Source organism: Cupressus sempervirens, chromosome 6, assembly GCF_028749045.1.
Source record: "Cupressus sempervirens isolate cs-2001-9-10 chromosome 6, ASM2874904v1, whole genome shotgun sequence".
Classification (NCBI taxonomy): Eukaryota; Viridiplantae; Streptophyta; class Pinopsida; order Cupressales; family Cupressaceae; genus Cupressus; species Cupressus sempervirens.
In genome coordinates, this window is record NC_143123.1 from 522,021,146 (window position 1) to 522,046,666 (window position 25,521).

A 25,521-nucleotide genomic window follows, 5' to 3' on the forward strand; every position below is an offset into this window, starting at 1 on the left:
GGCATGAGATTTATTCATTCATGGATGGGTTTTTGGGATACAACCAGATATCCATTGCCGAAGAGGACAGATTAAAAACAACATTCATTGTGGAAGATGGAGTATATGCCTAGAACAGGATGCCGTTTCGATTGTGCAATACTTTGGCAACGTTCGAGAGAATTATTCTACACATATTTGATAAAATGTCTCTCGGAAACTTTAAAGCATTTCTAGATGATTGGTCAAATTTCAGCGCAGAAGATAAACATATAACAACACTTGGAGAATGCATGGAGAGATGTAGATGGGCGAGACTGACATTTAATCCAAAGAAGTGTAGATTCATGGTACCATAGGGAAAGCTGTTAGGACATATCGTTTGCAAAGAAAGGCTAAAGACGGATGCAGAGAAAGTTTATGTAATTTTGGATATGCCACCATCGACGGATGTATCAGAAGTAAAATCATTCCTCGGACACATTGGATATTACTGGAGGTTTATCAAGAACTTTGTGAAAATTTCCTACCCGTTGGACAAACTCACCTGCAAAGGCGAACCTTATAAATTTGAAGTGGAGCAGAATGAAGCTTTAGATTGATTGAAAACGAGGTTGGCCACAACATCGATTCTAGCCTATCTGAACTAGCATAAGGAATTTCATGTTCATGTGGATGTGTCGAATTATGCGATTGGAGCAACGCTGGCACAGACAGGTGACCATGGATTGGACATCCAGTGTATTTTGCAAGTAGATTATTATCTAAGGTGGAGAAAATTATAGTACGAAGGAGCGAGAGGCACTAGGGAATGGTTTACATAGTACAAAAATTCAGACATTATTTGTTGGCGACATCATTTGTATTCAATGTAGATCATCAGGCACTGCTGTATCTTGTAAATAAGCCGATTATTCAAGGAAGGATAAGTCGATGGTTATTATTGTTGCAGTTCACATTCAAGATTGTGGTGTGACCAGGAAAGAGTCATGTAAGTGCGGATCACTTGTCGAGGATGAAATTAGGAGAGCCACCAGAAGGAGTCAGCAATGATTTTCCTGACGTGCAACTATTTTACGTTGCAGTACTGCCATCTTGGTACGCACGTATCAGAGAGTATCTATCGACGGGACAGTTTGCTAGCGAGATGCTGTCAAACAAGAGAAGGAAATTAGTGTTAAGGAGGCAAACATTTCAATTGATCAATGGGTTATTGTACAAAATGGGACCCAATTAGATTCTAAGGCAATGCGTTCTGGAGGAGGAAATTCTGAAGGTATTGAAGGAAGCACATGAGGGATCAATAGGAGGATAGATGGGGCCAGACATAATTGCGCAGAAGATACTTCTGGCAGGATTATGGTGGCCAACCATACACAATGACGCCAGAGAGTGGATTGTTGCATGCGACACATGTCAGAGCTGGAAAACCACTGAAGAGGGACTTCATGCCTCTGAATCCTTTGCACATGCAGTAGCTATTTGAAAGATGGGGATTGGACTTTGTTGGACCCCTTAAGGTAAGCAAACTAGAAGGTGCAGGTACATCGTGGTGGGGACGGAATACTTTACAAAGTGGGTGGAGGCACACGCACTACCAGACAACTCCGCAATGAGCACAACTAAATTTATTAATGAGCAAATCATCGCCAGGTACGGGATTCCACTGCAGTTAACAAGCGATCGGGGAGGACACTTTGTCTATGATGTCATCCGACTACTCACTATCGAGTTCAAAACTTATCATTCATTGTTGAGCCCGTATTGCCCGAGAGACAACGGGCAAGCAGAAGCCATGAATAAGATCTTGGTCAGGGTGATTTATAAATCTTGTGCAGTCGAGGGAGAAGATTGGGAAGAGAAACTACCATCAACATTATGGGCATACTGCACTTCATATAAGGTAACAATCGGACACGCTCTATTTCAATGGATGTATGGACAGGAGGCAGTGGTTCTGATAGAATTCATGGTAGTGAGTTTAAGGATTGCGATTGAGAACAAACTGGGCGATATGGAAAGCCTAATGGAGAGATTGTATAACTTGAATAAACTGGAAGAGCGATGATTGCAGGCACAATGGGCCACATAAGTTGCACAAAACTGGCGTAAGGTATGACATGACGAGCATTTGAAATTGAATAAATTTCAACCAAGCCAGTTAGTTTTGAAGTATAATGGGCGCAATGAGATCAGACTAGGCAAATTTATAAAAATGTGGGTTGGGCCATATAAAATCTGTGAAGTGGGCGATAAAAAAACAATAAAATTATGGACACTCAATGGGAAGGAAGTAGCCGATGTAGTGAATGGGTCAAAGTCGAAAGTCTATCATGAAAGAAATAACGCACCTCTGTGGATGAACAATTGAGAGACAGTATAAAAAATAGTAATTATTAATGTATATATGTAAATGTAAATAATAATAAAGAATGTAAAATTGTATAGTGCAGGGATAAAAGAGTAGATGGAAGGCCATATAATACACCGTGCGGTTGAAAAGACTTTCTACGGCTTCAATAAATCACATGTATCAAGTGTGGGAGAAGAAGATGACATTGTATGACTATGAGTTGGAAGGAATAGACTACTGTACGGCCCGTACAAGCTCAAGGAGGACAGTGTACGGTTAATGGGACACCATTCATGTGATGTAAAGAAGATCGTACGACTTAGTGGTTCACTAAGCGTACGACCTACATAGCAAACATAGTACGGTCGTACAAACAAGAAATGGAGCAAACTCGTATGGCTAGAGATACTGTACTGCCGTACGACCAACTAGGAAGCATAAAACAAAAGTATATGTACCGTATGGATGTACAGACTTGGGGAATGTAGGAAGAGAGAGTCACCATACGACCAGTTTAGTATGGAAGGAGCAGTTAGTAGACTATATCTACTGTACGACCAGTTGAGGTGATCGTACGACTTAAGGAAAGTACAACCGATAGAGAACAGAAGATAGAGAAAAGCACTTTATGGTAAAGAGGAAGCATACAAGAGGTAGAGACATCACCATACAACCTTTGATAGAAGGGGACAGGAAGCTTTGTATGGCCAAGTTGAACGAGGAAACACGTTCATACAGGGTGACAAAACTCAGGTGCAAGTGCACTGTACAGAGTGTCGTATGACCCTACAACAAATAGCAAAGTGGATACCGTACGGACACAGAAGAAGGGTGATAGGAGGTTCTAAAAAAAAATGATGACAAATCAAAACAGTTCATAATGAATAATTTTTGGTGCCAAAGGGAAAGACATAAATAGGTAGTGAAGAAAACATAAGCGGTTGGCAGAAAGAGTATGGGATAGGAAGAATATCACAAAAATGGTGTGCCCCTCAACCCTGCCTTGTATCGCGATAGGGAGTGTGTGTGGGACCTCGTTGGGGGTGTTGCCTTCTAGACCCCTAGTCAGTTCAGTTATCAATCGTGGGAAGTGTGACCAGTTGATGAGACTTGGAGCTGCTACATGCATGGAGTGTTTGTCTTCTAGAGGTGGAGAGAGCACTGGAGCAAGCCTTTTGAGAGGGATGCTACGCTGTGAGGCACTCGAAGTAGGTGTTGGATGTGAGGCTGTCTCGATGGATGGATAGAGAGCTCGAGAGGAGTTGACCATCCAATTGGAGGCAGTAGAGCGACACTTGGCTCAACGTACGCAGGAGTCGGAAGCAGAGAAGGCAGCACAAATGGCTATCAAGGTCAGATTGGCTAAGGAGACAGTATGGTGTTAGCAGAGGCTATAGATGCAACATGTTTTGGAGACCAGTTTGGTGCAGGCACATGAGGAATGTGAATGTGATCTATTCTGTTATTCATAGTTAATGTATTCCATTTTATTAATTTGTCTCGGTAATTTTGTAATTGTCATTCGGAGACGATTTTACTTTTTGGGGGGGATGATGTTGTTGGTAAAATCTATGTTGTAGCCGACGAGTAGAATAGTATCTGAACGGGTGCGTGAGGGTTGTCACCCCTTCGAGAAAGTATATGTACACCATCCAAAAGGGACTTTTGATCATCAAAATCATTATAATGAGCATAATCATATTATAAGCATTGGAGTGCATATTGCATATATGAATAAAGTATTTGTTCTGTGTTAAATCTTGCTATACTACATGTGATAAGTATCCTTTTACCTTGTGCAGTAAATAGGTGACTCATCATTACAACAAACAGACAAAAAGATTGTGGAACACATCAACAGAATGATGAAAGATTTTCAAACTGCGATGAAGCAAAGGTATAGGATACCATCCTCACTGGTAGAAAAGTACAAGTAGGACATATGTTTCATGGTTGAAACACATGTAGCATGCATGGAGGCAGTTATGCCAAGAGTTAAGTTCATAGACTCCATGGGCTATGAATTAAGTAAAGCAATAATTGAAGGGTATGTGAAAATCATACTCAAGTCTGAAGAGGACAAGGACACTTCTAGTTGGGGAACTTGTGCAGAGAAAATCAGAGAAGTAGAGGGCAAGCTCTACAACAAAGAAATCAAGAAGAATGTTGAGAAGAAAATTGATTCTATTCTCAAAGAATCAAGGATGAGTAGAGAAGAATTCAATGAGATAAAGTGTATAGCCTTGGAGATGAAGGCTAGTGGTCAAATTGAGGTATTGGCAACTACTCCTATTGCCATAGAAATACCTTCAGAGGGAGTAATAGTAGCAGGATCTACTTCACAGATACCTACTGTTCCCTATGCCATAGTAGCCCAAGTACAACCTTTGAAGAAGATTGATGAAGAGGAGGTGCAAATTGTAGAAGGCAAATCGTCTACTCCTCCAGCCAATGGAAAATCAGAAAGACTCACCAAGGTAAAACAAGAGGCTGAGTCATTTAGCAAGAAAATGACCAAGCAACTATCAAGTGGCCCTGGAAAGAGGAGAAAGACATTGCAAATGGTTGAATAAGACGAGTCTGATAAATCTTTAGATGAAGAGGATAGACGTTCTGAACAGGTAGTTGGCAAAGCAAGGACAACCATTGGAAAGAAGCCTTGGAAGCCAAAGGTAGAAAACTTGAACATGCAAAACATTAATGACAATAATTTCATTGAGTTGAATAAGTTTTATAGCACGTATAGCAATATGGATATAATTCAGTTGGAGAATGCAGTAGTAAGGAATATGATCCTTAAGAATAAAAGGTTTGAAGATGTACAAAGAGAGATTCGAGAGGATTTGTATAATAGATTGATAAATAGAAGAAGAGTCATTGGCGAAGATAGGAAAATAAGAGAAAATATGATAAAAAAGCTTTGCAAAGTTAATAGTGATGAAGACTTGTAAGATATATGAAAGGGGATTGAGCCCTTGCTAAGAAATAAAAGAAGACACATTCTTTGTTGGGGGGATACTATGAAGAGGTAAACAAAGAGACAAAAGAAGCTATTGTCAAGTATATGACTTTTGTACCCAAGGGAGTGAGCACGAAGTTAGGAGGAGCAAGCCCTATGATTGTTGAATAGAGTACTCCAACAACAACACTGGAAGCTAAGGGCACTCAGATGGCAGATCTCCATTGGAAAAGATACTATGCAAACTGACACTGTAGGTGTTACAGTTAACATCGCAGAAGATCCTTTTGAGGATCTTGGGCCAAACATTGTTGGCAATATCATTGATTACTCCAGCTCAGATGAGGAGGAAGAGGAAAGAAAGATTGAAGCCAAAGAGAAAAAGAGAAAAGTAGATGAAAAGAGAGAAGAAGAAAGGAAGAAGAAGCAAAGAGTAGAAGATGAAAAGAAATAGAAAAAAGAAGAGGAAAAGAAGAGAAAAGAAGACGAGAAGAGAAAGAAGGGAGAGGAAGAAAACAAGAGGAAAAAAGGAGAGAAGAAAAGGAAGGAAGAAGAAGACAAGAAGAAGGAAGAAGAAGATGCGAAGAGGCAGAAGAAGAAAAGAAGAGAAAAGAGGAAGAAGAAGAGAAGATGAAGAAAGAAACAGAAGAAAAGAAGGAAGAAGAAGAGGAAAGACAGAAAAAGGATGAAGAAATCAGAAGAAGGGAAGATGAAAAGAAGAAAGAGGATGAGGAAAAGAGAAGAGAGGAAGAACGAAGGAAGAAGAAAGCAGGGAAGGATGAGAAGCCAAGTGCACCCAACACTTCTCTCACCCTAGCTGCACTTACTGGTTCAGATGATGATGATCAATCAGAATTGATATCATCCCTCAACAAGATAATCGACAAGAACATACAAGTAAAGAGTTTGTAGAAAACTCTCGTGGAGGTTACTGACAAATTGCAAGGAATCATGACTGTGAAGTCACTTGATCCTAACCCAGAGGACAGAGCCAAAGCTATGATTCAAGCATTTAATGCTGAATTCATAAGTTTGTCAGAGGTTGTAGTAGCACAAGATCAAGCCAAGCATAATGCACAAACGTTTGACACTATCTATCAAAACACTAGAAATGACTTATTGACTCTTGATACTTGCATCAAGTCATTAAGGAAATGTGAGCTTGAAGGAAGAACTCAATTTGTGAAGTGTGCAATGTCTTTTAGCTTCACAAAAGACATTGACAGTGAGCTTAAAGCAAAATGGGCAGAGTTGGAAGCATTGGCCAGTCAGTTGAGTTGACCTGGTATGCATATGAAGTAGTAGAAGCACAGGTCAACAAAATTTATGATGAGATAAGTCTGCTAGAAGATAAAAAATCAAGAATAACAAAGAGGTTCTCACTTCTAAGAAAACACCTATCTGTGAGATTAAGCACAATCGAGCGATGGTTGGAGGAATGTCTGTTAATCAAGACATCTTTTGACAGTTTTGTGTACTCAGATTTGAATGCAGTAGAGATAGCATCTTATGGTTTGTGCGCTCTTCTCTGTATCTCAGAAGGAGTCAAGGACTCATGGGAGAAGAACATGAAGAGTCTTGCAGTTAGTTTTGGTGACTATATTTCTTGCTTCTCAGCCTAAGAAGAGGTAATGGAACACAATTTTTAACATGTAGATAGATTTTGACACCTTTGTCATTTATGTCAAAGGAGGAGAAGAATGTAACAAAATTGAATAAGTTGAATAGATGATGCATATATATGTAAGGGAGAGCTTAGCTATGTATATAGGAAATCATTGTAATAGGAGAGATAAGGAAAGATGGTAATATGATATGTAATGATCTAAGTTTTGAATAAAATTTTGAAGTTTTGAAGGCCAATTTCTATAAGTTTTCTTTTTGTGTTTTATCGTTGTTTGTATAACATTTTTGGGACATAGCCAATTTTCCCATATGTTGCCATCAATGCCAAAGGGGGAGGTTGTTGGCAATATGGATAGGTAGGATGAGTTAGGGTTGTCATTCATGGCAACACATATCTCAGGATGAGATGGCAGAATATACTGTTGAAGATCCTACAATAAGAGAGAGAAATTTTTCTTAAGTGTTAGACAATTTCTCTAGCAATGCAGAGATTGTTTTTGGTATAGCCAAGGCTACAGAGATATTTGACATGTGTGAAGTTAAGGGAAGGTATGTTAGATTGTCATGATGATGTACTTAAGTGCGCAGATCAGTGCAAACAATACAAAGAAAGTTATAGGTCAAATACCAGTAAAGGCAGTATGCACAACATAACAGAGTACAATAGAACATAGGAATAAAGTGTTAAGGAATTATTTTGGTTACAAAATAATTACTTATTTATGTAGGGCCGACATCCTAAATGTTTACCCTAAGTTAACATAACGTGTGATTGCATCAAGCTGACTACACAAGAGTTTTGTGAAAGGAAATAGTATAAGTAAATAATTATTTTATGTGAAGTAATAAGATGTGCGATAAATGCAATATATAAGAATGCGAAGTATATGATGTATATGCGAACTATGTATATGACATGCGAACTTATATGAGAGATCTGTGATGCGAATTCTGATGTCAAATTAGGCTATGCGAAGTACGACAGTCAACAATAAAGAGGTTTTTGTATCTATCTTATTTTGTATAAGGCACTATATTGTATAATTGCATGTTAGGGTAGTGGGCTCTTCTTGCATACAGTTGTAATTGTAATACCAAGTCCTGAAAGGGTTGAAGCAATTCCTAACAAGGTTGAGGCTATTAATAGGGCCTAGCACTCTAACAAGGACCGAGACATTATATGTAATTCATAGACTCCTAATAGGGTCAATATCCTTAACAAGATTCTTTTGTTTAGTGGATCATTCTGTGGGTGCCATCCCCACCTGGGTTTCCCTAGTTAACAAATAATGGTGTTATGAGTTCTCTTTGTGCATGGTTTTATCTACTATTCAACATTGTTGGCTTACTTTCATATGCATGTTGTAAAGTAATTAATAATATCCAGTTGTGGGCAAAAGTTTGTAGAATACTGATTCACCCCCCCTCTTAATATTATCTATTTCTAACAGGTAGTACTGCTAACCTAGTTGCTGAAGAGATGGTTCAGGAACTTGTTTTGAAGAGAGTGAGACACCCATGTCCTTATAGGATCAGTTGGTTACAAGATGAGCATGCTTTGGAAGTAAGAGAGCAATGTCTTGTTAATTTTCAGATTGAACAATATGTGAATCTGGTGTTGTGTGATATTGTGGACATGAGTAGTTGGCACATATTACTTGGTAGACCTTGGCAGTATGATTGCAGAGCTGTGCATGATTGTGTCAAGAATGTGTTTACTATCATGAAGAGTGGCAGGAAGCATTCCTTGATTCCTTTGCAAGATGCAAAACTTGGTAGAAGGAACCTGTGTTTTGATAGTCGAGTGTAATTGAGGGATTTTGAAAGGGTTAGAGATCAATGTGGAAAGCAAACTTGATGTACACCAAAGACAGTTGTGAAGATGAGTGTTGTAGAAAAGGATTTGCCGAAGTGGAACATAGGCAAGAGTGTACAAGTGGATGTGGGGGACATGTATGTGAAGAACTAGTTCGGGGTTTATGTGTTGAACCCTAAAAGATGTTCTTCCAACTATTGAGAACATCTTTTCTTCGCACCTGGGGTGTGTGATGCAAGAGCATCCCAAGACTATGTGTAGGGGCTTCGGGATCGGATTTGTGGAGTTATGATTCGCGTGGTTGGGGATGTGTTTGAGGCATGTTGGGGAACCTTGTCCTAAGTGTGCATAGAGTTTGGAGTTGTTGTTTTGAAGTTATAGCCGTTTTGGTGACTGTTGGTCGTGTGTTCCTAATTTACTGTCAGACTTTGGAGGTTGTATTTGCAAGCTTCAATCCGAGGGAGTTGGCGTGTGCACTCTTGGATTTGGATAGTTGGATGGCACGTGGACCTACGCCTAAGGACGGTTATTCTTATGTGGCCTTTTGAGTTAGTTATGCATTGTAAACTTGGAGCCTGTCCTAAGTATTTTATTATTTCATGTATTTAATGTTTGTAGTCAAGCCTACTTGTGGCTTGGTTTAGTATAAATTGATAGTTTCTGTAAGAGATCTTTCATTAGTTTTGGAGTGTGCAATGTTTTACTTCCAAAAACTATCTTACATGTGCTACTAAAACGCCTTATATTTTCTTGAATCCTTATCTATATTAAATTGATTGTTTTCTCAAAAGATATATAGAAAACCATATCAAATATGACGGAGATGATCAATCAATGAGGATTCATAGGGTATAGTAGATGATGTTAGGAACCTATAATAAGTTATATTCCATTATTTTATCATTTTCATCCTATTTAAGTTTTTGTATGTTCAAGGTTGTAAGTTTTTTCTATTCAAGATTGATTTAATTTACAGAGTCTCTGGAGAGATTTCACATCCCTACATTACAATGATTTTATACGATTGCTGCGTAACTTGGTTTCATATCAATTGGTATCAAAGAAAACTTCTGATCTATGGCTTAGGGTTTTCAAGACATTTTCTGCAAATTTCATTTAGAGGCATTGTGGGTGAAATTTGTCACAACTGTGTGTGCAACAGCCAAAAATGCTGATCTTGCTTTTTCATTTTGTTTGAGTGAGACTGATCAAAGCCAAATTGTAGGGTTTGAAGATTTGTTCTGTTATTGCAGGGTCTAGGGTTTATGGGTTTTGCATACACATGAATTTTGAGGAATAATAAAAAAAGTATTGCTAAATTGAAAGACCATATGCCTACAAACCTCAAATTCTCTTTGGAAGTTGTAGCCACTGCCTCTACATTATTGTCACCCTATCTCGTACCACATATTCAATCTCCACTACTGATAATTCCAAGCCAGTGTTGCTAGTGGGTTGCCATCACCTTGTTACCAAATAATCTTTTTGCCATTGATCAACATTTCTACCAAAACGAAAAACGAACAACATGTTAACATCATTGTAGAAGCATTCTGTTGTTGTCACTTTCAAGCGTTAGTCAACCTTTGATACCAATGATGAGGAAATTGTTGGTTGCTAGAGTATCAATATGAAAATTCCCATTTGAACCCTAAATCACAATGCCAAAGGGCTGACTATCACCAATGAATATTCTTTTCCAAATCTGCAAAAGCGATGCAAAAGCGACCAACATAACAAACATTAACACAAACATAATTGTTACTACCCCTTGAAGTTCGAAATGAGTTCACGGGGGAACAAAAGTGGTGGAGGTTAGGTTAGGGTCTTTGGAGGAGGAGATGATGCTGAGGGTGCTTCTGATTCGGGTGGTGATGAAGATGGAGATGTTGGTGGGCAGCTTGTGGTCCTCTGGATGTGTTGTTTTGACTTGTGGCTACCTTCTTTTTGGGTTGTCTCTGGAAGTCCATCTTTGCTCTAGAGGGATTTTGGCTTCTTGACTATGTTCTAGAGAATTTTGGGTGTGTTTATTGATGTTTGGAAACTCTTTGTTTCCCCGATTACTGTGGATGGTGCGTTGGGGTCGGTTGCGGGAGTTTGTGTTCATGGGGGCCTTCTTTCCTTGTGGGAGTGGGGTATATCTTTCCTCGGAGCTCATTGAAGATTTGGAGGCCTCTTGCTTGGGGTTTTTGGGTTGGTCCTTTGGTGACATTTCTAGTGTGTCATCACCTTTCCCTTTCATGGTTGAATCTTTTGCCTAGACTTGTTTTGGTGTTTTTAGCCTAGTTTGTTGGACATTCTTTTGCGCGTGCCCTCTCTTTTGAAAGGTGACAACCTTCAATTTTGGGGAATGTTATGTGTAGTGGAGATCTCTGCTCCTCTCCTCTTTGGTTGGTGGGTGGATCTCAAAGTGGTGCCCCTGTTGGAGTTTTTCGTATAGCTGGAGTGGTCTGTGTTAGAGGTGGTGGCTATATTTAATGCCTTGCTGGCTGGAAGTTTAGTGTTGTGGGGATGGTTTATTACTGCCTTGGTGCTTTCTGTGGTGGGATCAACTTCTTAGGGTTGGATTTTTGGGTCAGTTCTTGTGTGATTCTTTTCTAGGTCAGCTCAGTGAGGCTTTAATGTTGTTCTTCACAGAGCTGCATTTCTTTGTTTGGGATTGTTAAGTTGTTTTTCAAAGGACTTTGCTTCAATGGAGCTATCATAAAGGATTTATATAGTTGACTCTACCCGAAATCTAATGTGACTCCTGGAGAGGTGGAGAGTACTTTTGTGACTGTGGTTAGGGTGCAACTCTTTGTTCATCTTTCATTCCCTATTGGGGTTATGGAGGTGGGGGCATCATCTATTGAAGTGATGATTTGTCATGTGGGAGTGATTGGATGATGCTATTGGAGTACTCTACCCCTTCTTGGTTGCTTGACATGGGGTTTGGTTAGAACCTATTGAAGTGAGCACCTCTCATATTGAGCAGAGGATTTTCTTTGAAGCTTAGTGAATATGCAGTTGGAGAGATATTGTTGAAGGTCATATTAGTGTTAAGAAGAATCTTCCGATTTGTATTTATTGCTTCATCTTCCCACTGGTTATGATGGGTAGGAAAGCCTCCCAAAACCACAGTGTTTCAATTGGCTTTTTGATGATTATCCTTGTTGATGTTTGGTAACTTTAGTTGGATAAACTTATAAATGAGATATAATTTATATGTGTTCTTTATATTTGAGATATAAGGTTATTATTATATGAGAAAAATTAACATAATATATATATGATTAAATTTGTTATTATATTAATTATTTGATTAATGAATAGACATGTCCCACTAAGGGACATGTCTATTCATGGCTTATTCTCTATATATAAATCTAAGAGGGTGTTGCATTTGGAAGACACATACCAATCTGGCAGTGCTTAGTACATTTGCAGTAGATTCGGGAAATCTAACATGGTATCAGAGCTAGACTGCAAATGTAAGAAAGGATAGAAAAGACTAGATTACTGATTTGAGAAAAAAAACACAGATGTATCCAAGGGAAGCACATGTGGATCAATCTGAAAGCATTAAAGGTATCACAGAGCATATAAAGGAAAATACCTACAAATGCAGCCAAGCAAGAAGCAAAATCACATATTCAACACATATAGACACGAGTATTGAATATTGTTGTTCTCGAGTGTTTCTAGAATGATTGTCTAAGCATGTGAAAAATCTCAGTATGGCTGATTTATTCATATTGAGTTTATCACCTCTAGTCGAGTGGATTTAAATTTATATAACTTTTACAAACTACAATCTGGGGGTTATCGGGGGTCATTCATAGCCTGGGATACGATTATCGTTATTGAAAGTTGAAACGTAAAGCTTCATTGTTGTGTGATTTTTTCTCTTCATTGGGACATAGGAAGTGAGGAAGTTTATAAGGATAAGGTATGAAGTCAAACACAATTTAATACCGCTTGCAAAAGAGAAATAGTCAGAGATCAAGGATGACTCACATGTTCCTCGAAGATGAAAAGGTCGTGGGCATTGACAATAAAGTTGTAGAAATGATGAATTGATCGTATCAGTTATTACTGTGGTTGAAATGGACGGGTTAGGAAAGACATACTGTAATGATCCCATCTTTTGGCCTTCACATTCTCCAAAGTCTAAGTGGAGGATAAGAAAAAATTAAATTAATTTCTTATAAAGTCATTAAATAAATTAAAATTAAAAGGTTGCTTTATATTTATTTAATTTAATTAATTATTGTATTACAAAGGAGATGCGTCTAGAGTGTGTATTAATTATTGGAAAGGTGGAAGCCTCTAGAAGCACAATTAATTATTGCAAGAGAGGAGTTTCTAGAGAGTGCATTAATTATTGGAAGGGGGAAGCTTCTAGCACTTGCAATTAATTAATGTTTTAGTTCTTTCTAGAAGGGTGAAGGAATAGGATAAATAGGGGTGAGAGTCTCATTGTTTAGCATGAGATTATTGTATCGAATGATTATGACTTGCATTTGATAACAGCTTGGATGTGTGAATCACACTCTTTTTTGGCAATAGGGGACGTTCATTCTCTGTTGTAACATTCTAGACGTCATTCCCTTAGGGTTTGGCCTTTGGAATACATCTCTTTGTACTTGATTGCAGCATTTTTAGAATTAATATAATTTCAGCAGTTGGTTCAGCTTTTGGGCATTCCTGGGTGTCCATTACACATACCCCATCCACCATGTCTACAATCATGTTAAATTGAGGGATTAAGGTGGTATAATAAAGCATGTGCAAAGCTCGTCAACCATTTGCAGATGAATGTAGAAGCATTGACGGAATACAAACTAGGCTATTTGAAAGAGTAAAATTTCATGCGGTGCCTTGTATGCAATATGCACAAAATGAATTCGTAGAATATGAAAATGTGCTTGTGGGCAATAGAAAATAGAATATCTAGATCTTAACCAGACCTGCGCTTGAATCAAGAGAGAAAAGATGATGCACTTGTTTCCATTAAATAAAGGTACTTTTTTAATACAACTAGTGAGGATGAATTGGCTAAAAATAAGGCATGACGACCATGATCACCTCTAATGGTATGCTGCATAGGCAAGGGACTCACCACAAATTGAGCAGAAAACATATTTAAAGCAAGGTGAAAGGTTGCAGATAAGGATGTGTAAAAGAGGTATAGAGTTATGAGCAATAAAGTGGAGAATTTATGAGATAAGTATTTTTTGATTTCTTCAGTATTACTTTTATTTATTATTCTAGTCACCTTAGATTACTATATGTGGCATTATTAGGGAAATAATATGTTCAAAATATAGATTAAAGTATATATATAGAAGATTGAATATATGCAGCTATGTTAAAAGTATATATTTAAATTAGATATTTATTTATATTTTATTAAAATGATCTTATATTATTATACAGAATTATTTTTTATCCTTGGATATTATAGTAGTCTCTTTTTTATTTATAATTCTATATGAGCTATATACCTTGATCTTTTCCTCCAAGAATGTTCTTGTAGAACAAAAGAGCGAGATTGAAATTCAAAGGGAGGCTGACATTTCAGGCAACCTTGAAAGAGAGGGAGCAGATAGAAGATATGATTTAGTCAACCTTTGATGATCTTGATCATATTGATTCAGAGGGAGTAAACCATGTTGAGATGGAGTCTCTAGTGATCAATAAATTATAGCAGTCAAGATGACTGTGATTCATGAATATACCTCGTGAATATGTGATTTTAATGGGCCTACCCCTCGTGTACATCATGAGGAAGTGACAACTTCCAAATGATGTCACTTGTATTTGTAGAAGTTACTAGAAGGTGACGATCTTACAATAACTTGTATTATGAGATCAAACAAATTGAGCATATGATGAATGTTTTGCATCTCAACATTCTGGAAGGCCATTATTTAAAGAGTGCTTGGTGAGTATCATTAATATTCTGGGAGGTCAATACTCTTGATATTGTGATATCAAACCTTATTTTGAGTACTTGATGAATATCATTGATATTTTGGGAGGCCAATACTCTTGATAGCAGATGTGATATCAAACGTTATTTTGAGTACTTGGTGAATATCATTGATATTCTAGGAGACCAATACTCTTGATATCAGATGTGATATCAAAACTTTTTGAGTAATTGGTGAATATCATTAATATTCTGGAAGACCAATACTCTTGATATCAAATGTTATATCAAACCTTATTTGGGCACTTGGTGAATATTATGTGTTGATATTCTTGAAGAGCAATACTCGTGATATCGAATGCGATATCAAATGGTTGAAAACTTCTGAGATATCAAATGAGATATTCTGAAATTGTTATTTGTAATATTACGTTGAAGTAATATTTAATCTTATTTGTTTATCCTTCTAAGCTAAGAGGGAGAGTTGATGTTTGGTAGCTTCAGTCGGATAAACCTATTATATATGAGATATAATTTATATACGTGCTCTTTATATTTGAGATATAAGGTTATTATTATATGAGAATATATATATATATATATATATATATATATATATATATGATTAAATTTGTTATTATATTAATTATTTGATTAATGAATAGACATCTCCCGTGAAGGGGCATGTCTATTCATGGCTTATTCTCTATATATAAATCTAAGACTATGTTGCATTTGGAAGACACATACCAATCTGGAAGTGCTTAGTACATTTGTAGCAGATCCGGGAAATCTAACAATCCCTATGTGGGGTGTGTGATCAAGGTTTGGGGAGCCTTTCAAAACTCCATTGTGAAGGTTGGGGGAGCCTTCCAAAACCGCTATATTATGATACAAGTGAAGCTTAACCTGTTCATTTGTCTTAACTGTTGTTCTTTGCAACGCATTGGCCTTTGTTTGTTGCACTGAGTGATGCAATTGAATATTTTCTTGCACTATGTTGATGCTAGTTTGTTCGAACTGTTAGTTTGGGCTTCCATGTTAAAACCTCTTTGGCTGATTTAGAAGTGATGTCAAAACCCAAGTTTTGTGTTTTCCTGTTTTTTGTTTCGAAAAGAGGTTCTCTTTACCTTCAGTTGTTTGGTTCTTTTGTCCTCTACTAGGTGATAGTGTTAGTATTCAAGGGTCTATTCTGGTGGCTGGTTGTTTTTGGTTAAGGTTGCTGGCTGGTTTTGAGAGCCATGTCAAAACCCTATTTATTGGTTTGGGGAACCTCAAAACCCCATGGATCACCATTTTGTAGTGATTGGTTCTTTGATGTAAGGCTTTGGCCTTAGTTGCTGGCTTTTTTGGGCAGCTGGTTCTCAGTTTGTATTCTCTTTTTAGGCTGCAGATTGTTTGTTTGCCTAGGGCTGCTAGATTGCAGTTGTAATTTCTTTGTATTTTCCATGGCAACATTTTGTCTTTGTGGGGTTTTAGATCCCCTTCAAAATCTAGTTGTATAGGGTTTTGGGTCCCCTCAAAACATGCCTTTACCTTAATAAAAAACACAGACACATTATCATTACATCATTAATCGCTTGATGGAATATTTGCTTGTAGGATTTCATGCATAACAACAAAAAAATAACAATTATACCTGATATTTGTGAATATGTCTCATGGACAGTACCTCCCCCACCCTAAGATAACCTTGTCATTTCAAAAAATTGTTGATTTCAATTTCCAATATTTTTGTCTTTATATTACAGTTGGAACCAAGTCTCCTACCAACCCATGAAACCCTCAATCTTCAAAATGACAAAATATTCTATGAATAAAATGGTTGCGCTACATTTTCAATACATAAGTACAAATGGGAGCTCTCTGATGCAAGCATAGAAGGCAGCACCTAAGTAACCAATATGGGTTTGGGTACAGGTATGGATATAATATGCGTGCATAGCAATTTTTTTCCTTGGGTATGGGTTTGTCTGTACACATACGCTCACACACGCATTTACATATATTATAATTTTTAATATACATGTTCAAACATCGAACTTTGAAGTTGCCTATTTGGGTTTGGGTATGGGTACGAGTTTGTCCATATGTATGTATATATGCAGATATATTATAAATTTATACATACATGTTCAAACACCAAAGTTATAAATAGAAAAGAAGAGTGACGCTCATAAATCCATAATTGCAAATAAAATTATAAATAAAGTATCTCATACATTATATTGATAATTTGCAAAAATGAAAACAGTCAAGTCTCAAAATGTCATTACACAACCAAAACTCAAATTACAAAAAATAATATTCATATTATTTTCATTAGAAACATCATATACAATCTTGGGTTTTTCATATTTGGCTTATAAATGTTTAAAGGCTTAATATAAACTTTTGCTTGGTAAATGAATAGGGAGTTCGGATGAGAATTTAAAAGTAATGCATATTTTGTTTCATGTGCATGACCATATTTTGGTATATTTTCTTGGGTTCGAGCCTCGGGTACTTCTTGGGCACTTCGCTTTGTTGCGGGTTGTTCACATATGAATCCATAGAGAACCCAGGCACCCAGAAAGAACTTGAACTTTACTAGTACCCAAACCCATGCTTTAACAACAATTCCTTGTAACTTAGGGCACAACTAATTGCAAACATTCAAGGAGTTAGGAGGTAATGCTCTTGAGTTGGCAGTAGACAATTTTTTGTTTTAAAATTGTTGCGACTGAATTCTATAACTTCATGCCATATAAATAATATTTTCACAAATTTCAATTATCACATAAAAATAGATGAACAATCTGTTAAATAAAAATTTCAAAGTGTACATCAAATTAATCTTTCAATTTAAACCAATAAGATAAAAAAGGTTAAATCTATATTATTTGGGTGCACTTTTGCCCGAAGAGAGTATTTTATTGTTATATTTCAACTCATTGTTCATACTTCTTAATATTTTGTATCTATTTTACCAGGGTTTGGTTTTGTCTATATGCCTGACTCTAGAGCAAAAATTTAGGATATAGTCAGACAATTTTGGTCAACAACAATAGCAGATTTATCAGATACGGCTACAACTTTAGGAATATGATATATACAATGTATATATGCTTTTGGTATGGTCACTTGTGTTTATGTGATAGTTGGCATGAGTTCTGGTGATGCCAAGTATAACCGGTTCAGTATAATAGTATTACAACACAAATTATGTAATCGGGCATTTTGGCGTAGCTAATTGAATTGTTTGGACAATTCAATTGCTTGGCAATGAAGGGAGGACATCCAAAGTCTTAGCTCTTGGATAACACGGTTCTATTTTGGATATTTGCGTGGGCACTTCTGGGGAAGAGTTTTGTAAGCCGACAGGATAAATTAGTTTCAAGGGTATAAAGGAATGACTTATTTTGTATGCAAGCATGGATGATATGATATATGATGTGCAAGCCTTGATGTTGCAAGCTTCATTGGGACTAATCAGATATTGTTCTACTACCTTCCTTGGTAGTACACAACATATTTAAAAGACCTGACAGTCGCCAAAAGGAACACGTCCATCAACCAACTGACACTTAAAAATACTTGAGATTGATGACCGACTTAATACAGACAATTAATACGATGGATAATCATCAAACACAACAATAGTTGTTGTATGCCGACTACAACATCTATTGTTGTTAAGATTGTTGAGGAGAAACACCAGATCTTGCTTTGTTCTTTGTCTAATTTGTGGGATTCTCTTACTATGGCTATCGGCAGTACTTTTGTTATCTTCAACTCTGAAGATGTGGTGGTATAAGATTCCCTTTGAATGTGTGCTTAACTCTTTTTAAAACCTTCCAACTACCTAGCTGTAACACAGTTTGTCAACAGATGTATGCACGCACATTGAAGTATTTGTTTCTCTTGTAATAGTTTGTTTGTTGCATTGGCTATTGCAAGTTCTTAATAATGCCATTAACAACAATAAATTTCCAGTTGCACACAATTGAATCACATATGTTTCTTTGACTTGGTATTAATAGAGTAATAAATTAATGAAGTTTTCTGACCTCAAAATACATAAGGGATCTTGGGAGATTCTGTTGCGGACCTCATAACTGCACATCAGCAACTTGACATTTTGCAAATTATTTCCCCCACTGGTGAGACTTGAACCCTTGACAACAGTGAATGAGATGAACAGCAGTTGGAATGATGTACTCCAGGTTGTGTGCTTCTGAGAGTTTGTCCATGCCAAGAGAGGGAATCTCCACCCTGAGTATTAGCATTCGGGTAGCAGTCCTCTAACCAAAATATCTCTGTGCCACGTGAGGGAGGTTTATGTAGTCTAGTCAATAGTACGCACACCTCTTCAGCCTATTGTCCTCTTATGCCATATTCACCAGATTTCAATACTGATATTATGTGATCAAACTCAAGTAATGCGACGATTATAGAAAGCAACTGATAATCTTGCAATCTATAATGGTGATTGACTATCATGAATCATTATAGTAGGAAACTCCATGCCAAGGAGTCTCTGCTCCTGTCAGGAACCTGTGCGTTTCTTCCAGGGAAGGAAAAATACTATAAGTAAAAACTTACACTGGAAATAATGGGAATATTTCCCCATGAATCACTTAAAAGCTGTTCACAATAAGCAACAGCGATTCACGGTTTCATAGCCTAGAAGAGCATCTTGATGAATTTCAATGGCATTGGCTCATCATACAAAACAAAAAAGAATCTATACTCAAACTATAGAAGATAAAATACGGCTTCCACCGAGGCGTCACTATTCAATTATTTTACACCCTATAATATGTGACCAAGATAACCTTGTGCCAATATTACATAATTCATTTCAGGTGACAATATAAAAAGACCAAAACTATTTTCCCGAAAGAATGCTCATTTATTAAATCATCAGGAATACTGATACTGAATATGATATTGTTCTGGTGTTCAAACTTCAAACATAACTTTATATATCTTTTTCTCAAATAGATGCATACACCTCAGTTTGCAAATATCTTTATTACTGTTTTCGAACCATCCTGCTCAGATTGGGAAGCCTAGCCAACTCCTCCAAGTCCATCTAGGGTAGATATGTCTCACTATGCAAAATGGCGACTTTAGGGCTTATGTACTGAGCCTGCAACTCCAGTAAATTCCTTGCAACTATAATAAAATAATTGATAATTCCATACATTCATCAATCCCAAAGTCTCCTTATAATAATATTTTTTAGTTTTCTTAAAGAATCAAGATTGTTGGCTATTGACTTTAATTATTATGAATTTTTTAAAGCCACTTTAATTATTTGATATGACCTTTGGATTTCCCATTTCGTAATAATATTAAATAATCAAATCTAATTCCTCTTATCTATACATTTTAGCTCTTAAGGATTTTTGCAACTTGTCAAAAATGGGACATCATAGATGGATTGTTTTCTTTCTAAAAGGAAGCAACCTATTAGTGCCAAGGAGGCCCTTAACGTTCATGGAAGACCTGAGGAAAAGGGAAAGTAGAATAAGAAGTGTTATAAAATCAAGTCGAAGGGATCTTAAAATCTTATAGAAAGTCCAGAGTTATTTTCTGGGATCGTGGGAGGTCTGGACACTTCCATAAGAAGTGCAAAGAAGAAGAAGAAAATTGATTCAATAGGTTTTCAACATCAGCTTATAATTCTCTACATTCCATAGAAAAATGGGGCGGCTGAGAGAAACTATCATTATGTGAGATGGAGAATTGTTTGATTCAGTCATAGAATATGGATTCCATCTTTTGGACTAAAGAAGTTAGTTGTATTCTTAGTTGCATGCCACATAAGGTGGTGCAAAATATGACTCTTGATGAGGCTTGATCCTATGTCAAGCTAGATGTATCTTTATTCCGAGTATTGGTAGTGAGGCTTAGGCACTTGCTCCAGATGGACAGTAAAGAGCCATGGGGAGGAAAAGCCGACCACTTGTATATGTTGTCTTCTGTGAGGATGGCTGAGTCATATACATTATTTGATTCCATTTCTAGAGATGTTTTATTTAGGTGGTATGGTGAGATAAGGGCTTTCCTTGGTTGGATTCTTCATCACCAACTTCTCCCTCATTACCTATTCCATCTCTTGAGGATGAGAAGTTTAAATTAAGATCCACTACCACCAATTGCTTATAAGGACTTATCCAGTTTTGCCTAATGGGCTTCCACAACCCTTGATGCAGTTGGGCCTTTTGTCAGTGACCCCTAAAATTCTTGTCATACTTGCTCATAGACATCGGGTTTTAATCTTTTGAGTCACACTAGTTTAGATGATCCTGATAAAATTTCAAATGTGGTAAGGTATTTCTTAGTGTGACAGAAGTATGGCAGTGGAATATTCTTCTTGTATGAAGAGTCACATTTGGAATCTTAAACCTCTTCTTAAGAGAAGAAAGTTGGTCCGATTCAAGTGGTGCATTGCACCAAATATGTGGCTAATTGTTCTATTTATATGCAGAAGGCCCATCTTGTGGTAAAAAGGTGTTCAACCTAAGTGGCACTGGAGGGTGGTGTTGTTGTGAATGAGGTATAATTTCGCTAGTTAGACTAGTGCATGCATTTTATACACCAGAGAGAGATTTGTGCAATTTGTACAAGTTAACAGACAGCACATACCACAGGGTACCAGACTATCACACCACAGTGTACCAGACTATGACCAATGCACCTTTGCAACTGACAATAATGACTGACTTGAATACCATAGGAATTTTGAGGTTTTAGACTTTTTTGAATGATAAATAACAAATCAAAATCAGTGCTGTCAGTGTTCTGTTAAATAACTTGTATATCATAAGCTATAAATTTGAATCATGATTAGTATAATTGCTGTTGTCTGGCTGTCATGATATGTTTATTGCTCCGTTTATAATGCTTTCATGATAAATACTTCATTTTATTAACACTAAGAAAAACTACTTTGCTGCTGGGGACATCACTGCAGCATTTACTATATCTGCAACATTTTTCAAAGATTTTGAAGATTGTGGGGATGGCTGTGGGATGTTCCCTGTTATCCCACCATATGCTGAATGCCACTGGGGATGGCAACAAGGTTTTGAGGGCTGGGGATATCTCCCAATGGAACACAGCGGCAAGGGTCTTCAGAACTTGCATAGTCCATAAGGTGTCTCCTTTTAATGGGTCTTGTTTACATATAAGATATAAGTGTCTAGTAGATTACATCTGTTTATCTTAATTAGTCTACATTATATGGTCAGAAGAAAAGCTTGTCTCATCCATATAGCGTAATCAATATTAAATTTAGGGCTTTCAGGTGGAAGTTGTTATGGACTTACAAATATTACACAATTACATTTGTTCCTGTAAAATAACTCTGGATCCCTTTATAATATGAATGGTCTTATGTAAGAATTCCTAATTTAAGGTCCTTCCAAATGCAAAATGCCATTGCTTTTCTTTTTGACTTAGTCCAATGTTAATGGTTACTGAATTTTTTTTTCCAATAGCTCAGTTGTGGTCATAAAGATTTCATGGGTGCATAAATCTTCCGTTCAAATGTGTCCATAATTCTTCAGCAAAAAATAATGGACAGCTACTGAACATAGAAATTCATTTTGTAGGTATGTACGGTTAGTCATGAGTACAATGCAAGGAAATAGTCGGGAAGAGATTTTGCAACAACATCCAAGGTAATTTATGGTGCAGTTTGTCAAATATCAGGACTCGAAAATGGATGTATAGGATGCTCATATTCAGATGATAAAATGTGGTCAGGTTTTATGAACTCAAGGCAATACATGATGTGCCTGATGAAAACTTGTCATCTGGGGTAACTGGTCCTCAAAAAATGGCAGCTGGACTTATTTGTGAGGATCTTGCTTCTATTTTAATACAGTTTAAGAATTTTATGATAAAAAGAATCTAATGGCCTTTGCTTATGATATTTCTCTGATATGCGGTGTTTGATCTTTCACAGCAATCACATTGACATACATAGGAACAACTGCTGGGGAAAAGGCTCCAATAACAAAGAAGTTGCCAGCTACAACAACGGTATATCGATTTCTTATTTCTGATACACCTCTAAGATATGCTTTTCTCATTCTATCTTTAGCAATTCATGATTTTAGTTCTGATATTCCTTTGGTTGTGTGAATCAGGTTGGAAAATTGAAAATGCTCTGTGAAGGATTTTTTAAATTGAAGGCTATCAAGCTAAGGCTGTTTCTCAAAGAAGAGGTGCATATCACATTCTGGATAAAGGATTAAGTAAAAAATGATTATTTTTAATGAAACTTATTATATGAATATTCTAATAGTGGAATATATGTGATGTAGGACACACCCTTTCCAACTCCTCTGATTGATGACATGGAAACACTTGTGGATTTAGGAATTGGGGCCAATGGAGGGAATATACTAATCGATGAAATGGACAATCAGCTGTAGCATTTTCTTCCACGTCCATGAATGAACCAATTGATCTGGGGGTTTAAATTTTTCAGTTGCCCAGATTTTATCTCATCATATGTTTATTTATCAAATTCTCCTCTTTAGAATCTTCGTTCTGTTAAATAAATGTTAAGTTTAACGATCAGAGCTTCCCACAAGATATTGAATAATCTGGTATCCTGAAGATTAGGAATCCTCTGCATGGACACAAAATGCCAATGAAAACTTTTACCAATCAAATTTAGTGCTTCTCTTTCTTTGCTATGAAGCATGGGTGGGATATTATATAGTATATACCTGAAGTGAGAACTGGATGTAGTTGTTGAATCCTAAATGCATTTTCTAAATCATGGATGCATTTTGAAATGAAATGTTTGTCATAACTGACAATAAAAATAGAACATTGTCCCCCTCTCAGTTTCTTGAAGGATTAAAAACTTGTCCAGATTTATGTTCATTTCATTGAGACCATGTGACATCCATCCCTTATTGGGCTATTATGTGGTGCATAAAATATATGCTCCTTTATTGCCTCCACAAGAAGACCAAGAAAGTGAAGTTAAACACCTCTATGGAAGGGAAGGATGGTGGCTAGAGGGACCCCTTTTATATGCCTAAATGAGGGGCTTGCAAGATTCATTATTTCCATGGAAACATGTTTGGTAATGTTCTAAGATTAGAAACGGGGTCAACAATGGTGTGTGCCATGTGGATTCATGGTTACATGGTAGTTTCTTGAGGTATAGTTTTTGTGTGTCACATGCATTATTTGTCTTTGGTTTCTTTTTAAGCCCTTGTCTCTGTTGAGCTAAAAGAAAATACAGAAAATGAAATTAAAATCTGAACTATGCTAGACAGTAAATGCGAAGAGTTGACACAGGATTTATTTTGGTTCATCCAGTATGCTGGACTACATCCACTCTTCAAGCTGGGAATTTTCTATTATTCACAAGTTCAGATATACAACTTCCAACAGCTACCTCACAACATACAAAACATACATAACCAACATTACATTCTCATTCATATGTTTTTGTTCATCGCAGCAGTAGATGGGTAGGAATATGTAACGACAGAATCTCTGAGCACCAATAATGATTGGGTTTCAGACTTAATCAAAACTGTTACAATCTCCCACTTCAAGACCACTCAATGTTGCAAAAAAAGCTGGACAGAGATATCCCCCACTTGGAATCTTATGACTATGTTGTGACGATGGCAGGAGAAGTTCTACAGAATTCAAACTTCTCTCTGGATACCACCTGATGTTATCACATCAGCCGGATTAACCTTAGTATCAATATTCTCTAACTGTAATTTTCCGTCTTCAAGAGCATGGCGAATGAAATGAAATCTGGTCTCTATATGCTTTGTGTGACTGTGGAAAGTTGATTTTTAGCCAAATGAATGACACTCCTACTATCACAATATAGACTGAAGTTGGATTTTTTATACCCCAACTCTCCAAACAATTGCTGTAACCATATTAGCTCTTTAGATCGTTCAGTGAGAGCGATATATTCAGCCTCAGAAGAGGAAAGAGCAATAATTTGTTGCTTACAGGAAGCCCAACTGATCACTGCCCCAACAAAAGTGAACACATAGCCTGTAGACTTGTAGTAGATCTTCTCATGCCTAAATCTCCTACCATATTAGAATCAAGATAACCACAAAGATGAGGAACCTTACTGGTAAAACATAAAACATGAGAGGAAGTGTCTCTTAAATACCTAAGAATCCATTGAACTGCTTGCCAATTAGTTTTTCCCGAATGACTCATAAAGCTACTCACAATTTCCACTGCATGAGCAATATCTGGACGTTTGTTAACCATTGTATACATCAAATTGCCAATTGCTGAATAATATGGAATACCATCCATCTCATTTTCTTATTCCAAAGTGGAAGGACACATCTTAGAAGACAAGCAAAAGTGATCAGCCAATGGAGTGGCAACCAATTTGGCATTTGACATATTGAACTTCTCTAACACTTTTAAAATGTATTTTTCTTGAGATAATCTGATTTCCCATTTTTGTCTATTTCTGATTATATCCCAATAGTCCTACTCGCTGCCCCTAAATCTTTAATGGCAAACCGAAGAGCTAGACGCATTTTCAATTCATGGACAACTCGCATACTATTCCCATAAGCCATCTGGAAGCCTCTTGTAGTAAACACATGGGTCTGATTCACAGTGAGTAAAATTTTATTGTGTCATATAATTATTAAATTATAAGTACCACTCTTGGAGCTTGCTTCAGCCTGTACAAACTCCTCTTTAATCTGCAATATAGATGTTCTTCACCCTGTTTAATAAAGCCCTCAGGTTGCTCCAAGTACAATTCCTCTTCAATATCTCCGTGAAGAAATGTCGTTTTCACATCAAGTTGCTCAAGCTCAAGATCGCAAGCAGCTGCCATACCCAAAACTAAATAG

General features: G+C 36.9%; 1 protein-coding gene across 1 annotated transcript in view; it reads left to right on the forward strand.

Moving 5' to 3' along the window:
- The window catches only part of PFI (tubulin folding cofactor E / Pfifferling (PFI)), a 198,055-nt gene extending 174,561 nt beyond the window's left edge, over positions 1 to 23,494 (forward strand). Inside the window, exons 11-15 of the mRNA XM_089788779.1 lie at positions 22,252 to 22,320; positions 22,406 to 22,497; positions 22,608 to 22,684; positions 22,792 to 22,869; positions 22,969 to 23,494. Coding sequence (XP_089644905.1) covers positions 22,252 to 22,320; positions 22,406 to 22,497; positions 22,608 to 22,684; positions 22,792 to 22,869; positions 22,969 to 23,079 — 427 coding nt within the window. The 3' untranslated portion in view covers positions 23,080 to 23,494. The remainder of the gene's footprint in view (positions 1 to 22,251; positions 22,321 to 22,405; positions 22,498 to 22,607; positions 22,685 to 22,791; positions 22,870 to 22,968) is intronic.
- Positions 23,495 to 25,521: the final 2,027 nt, after the last annotated feature.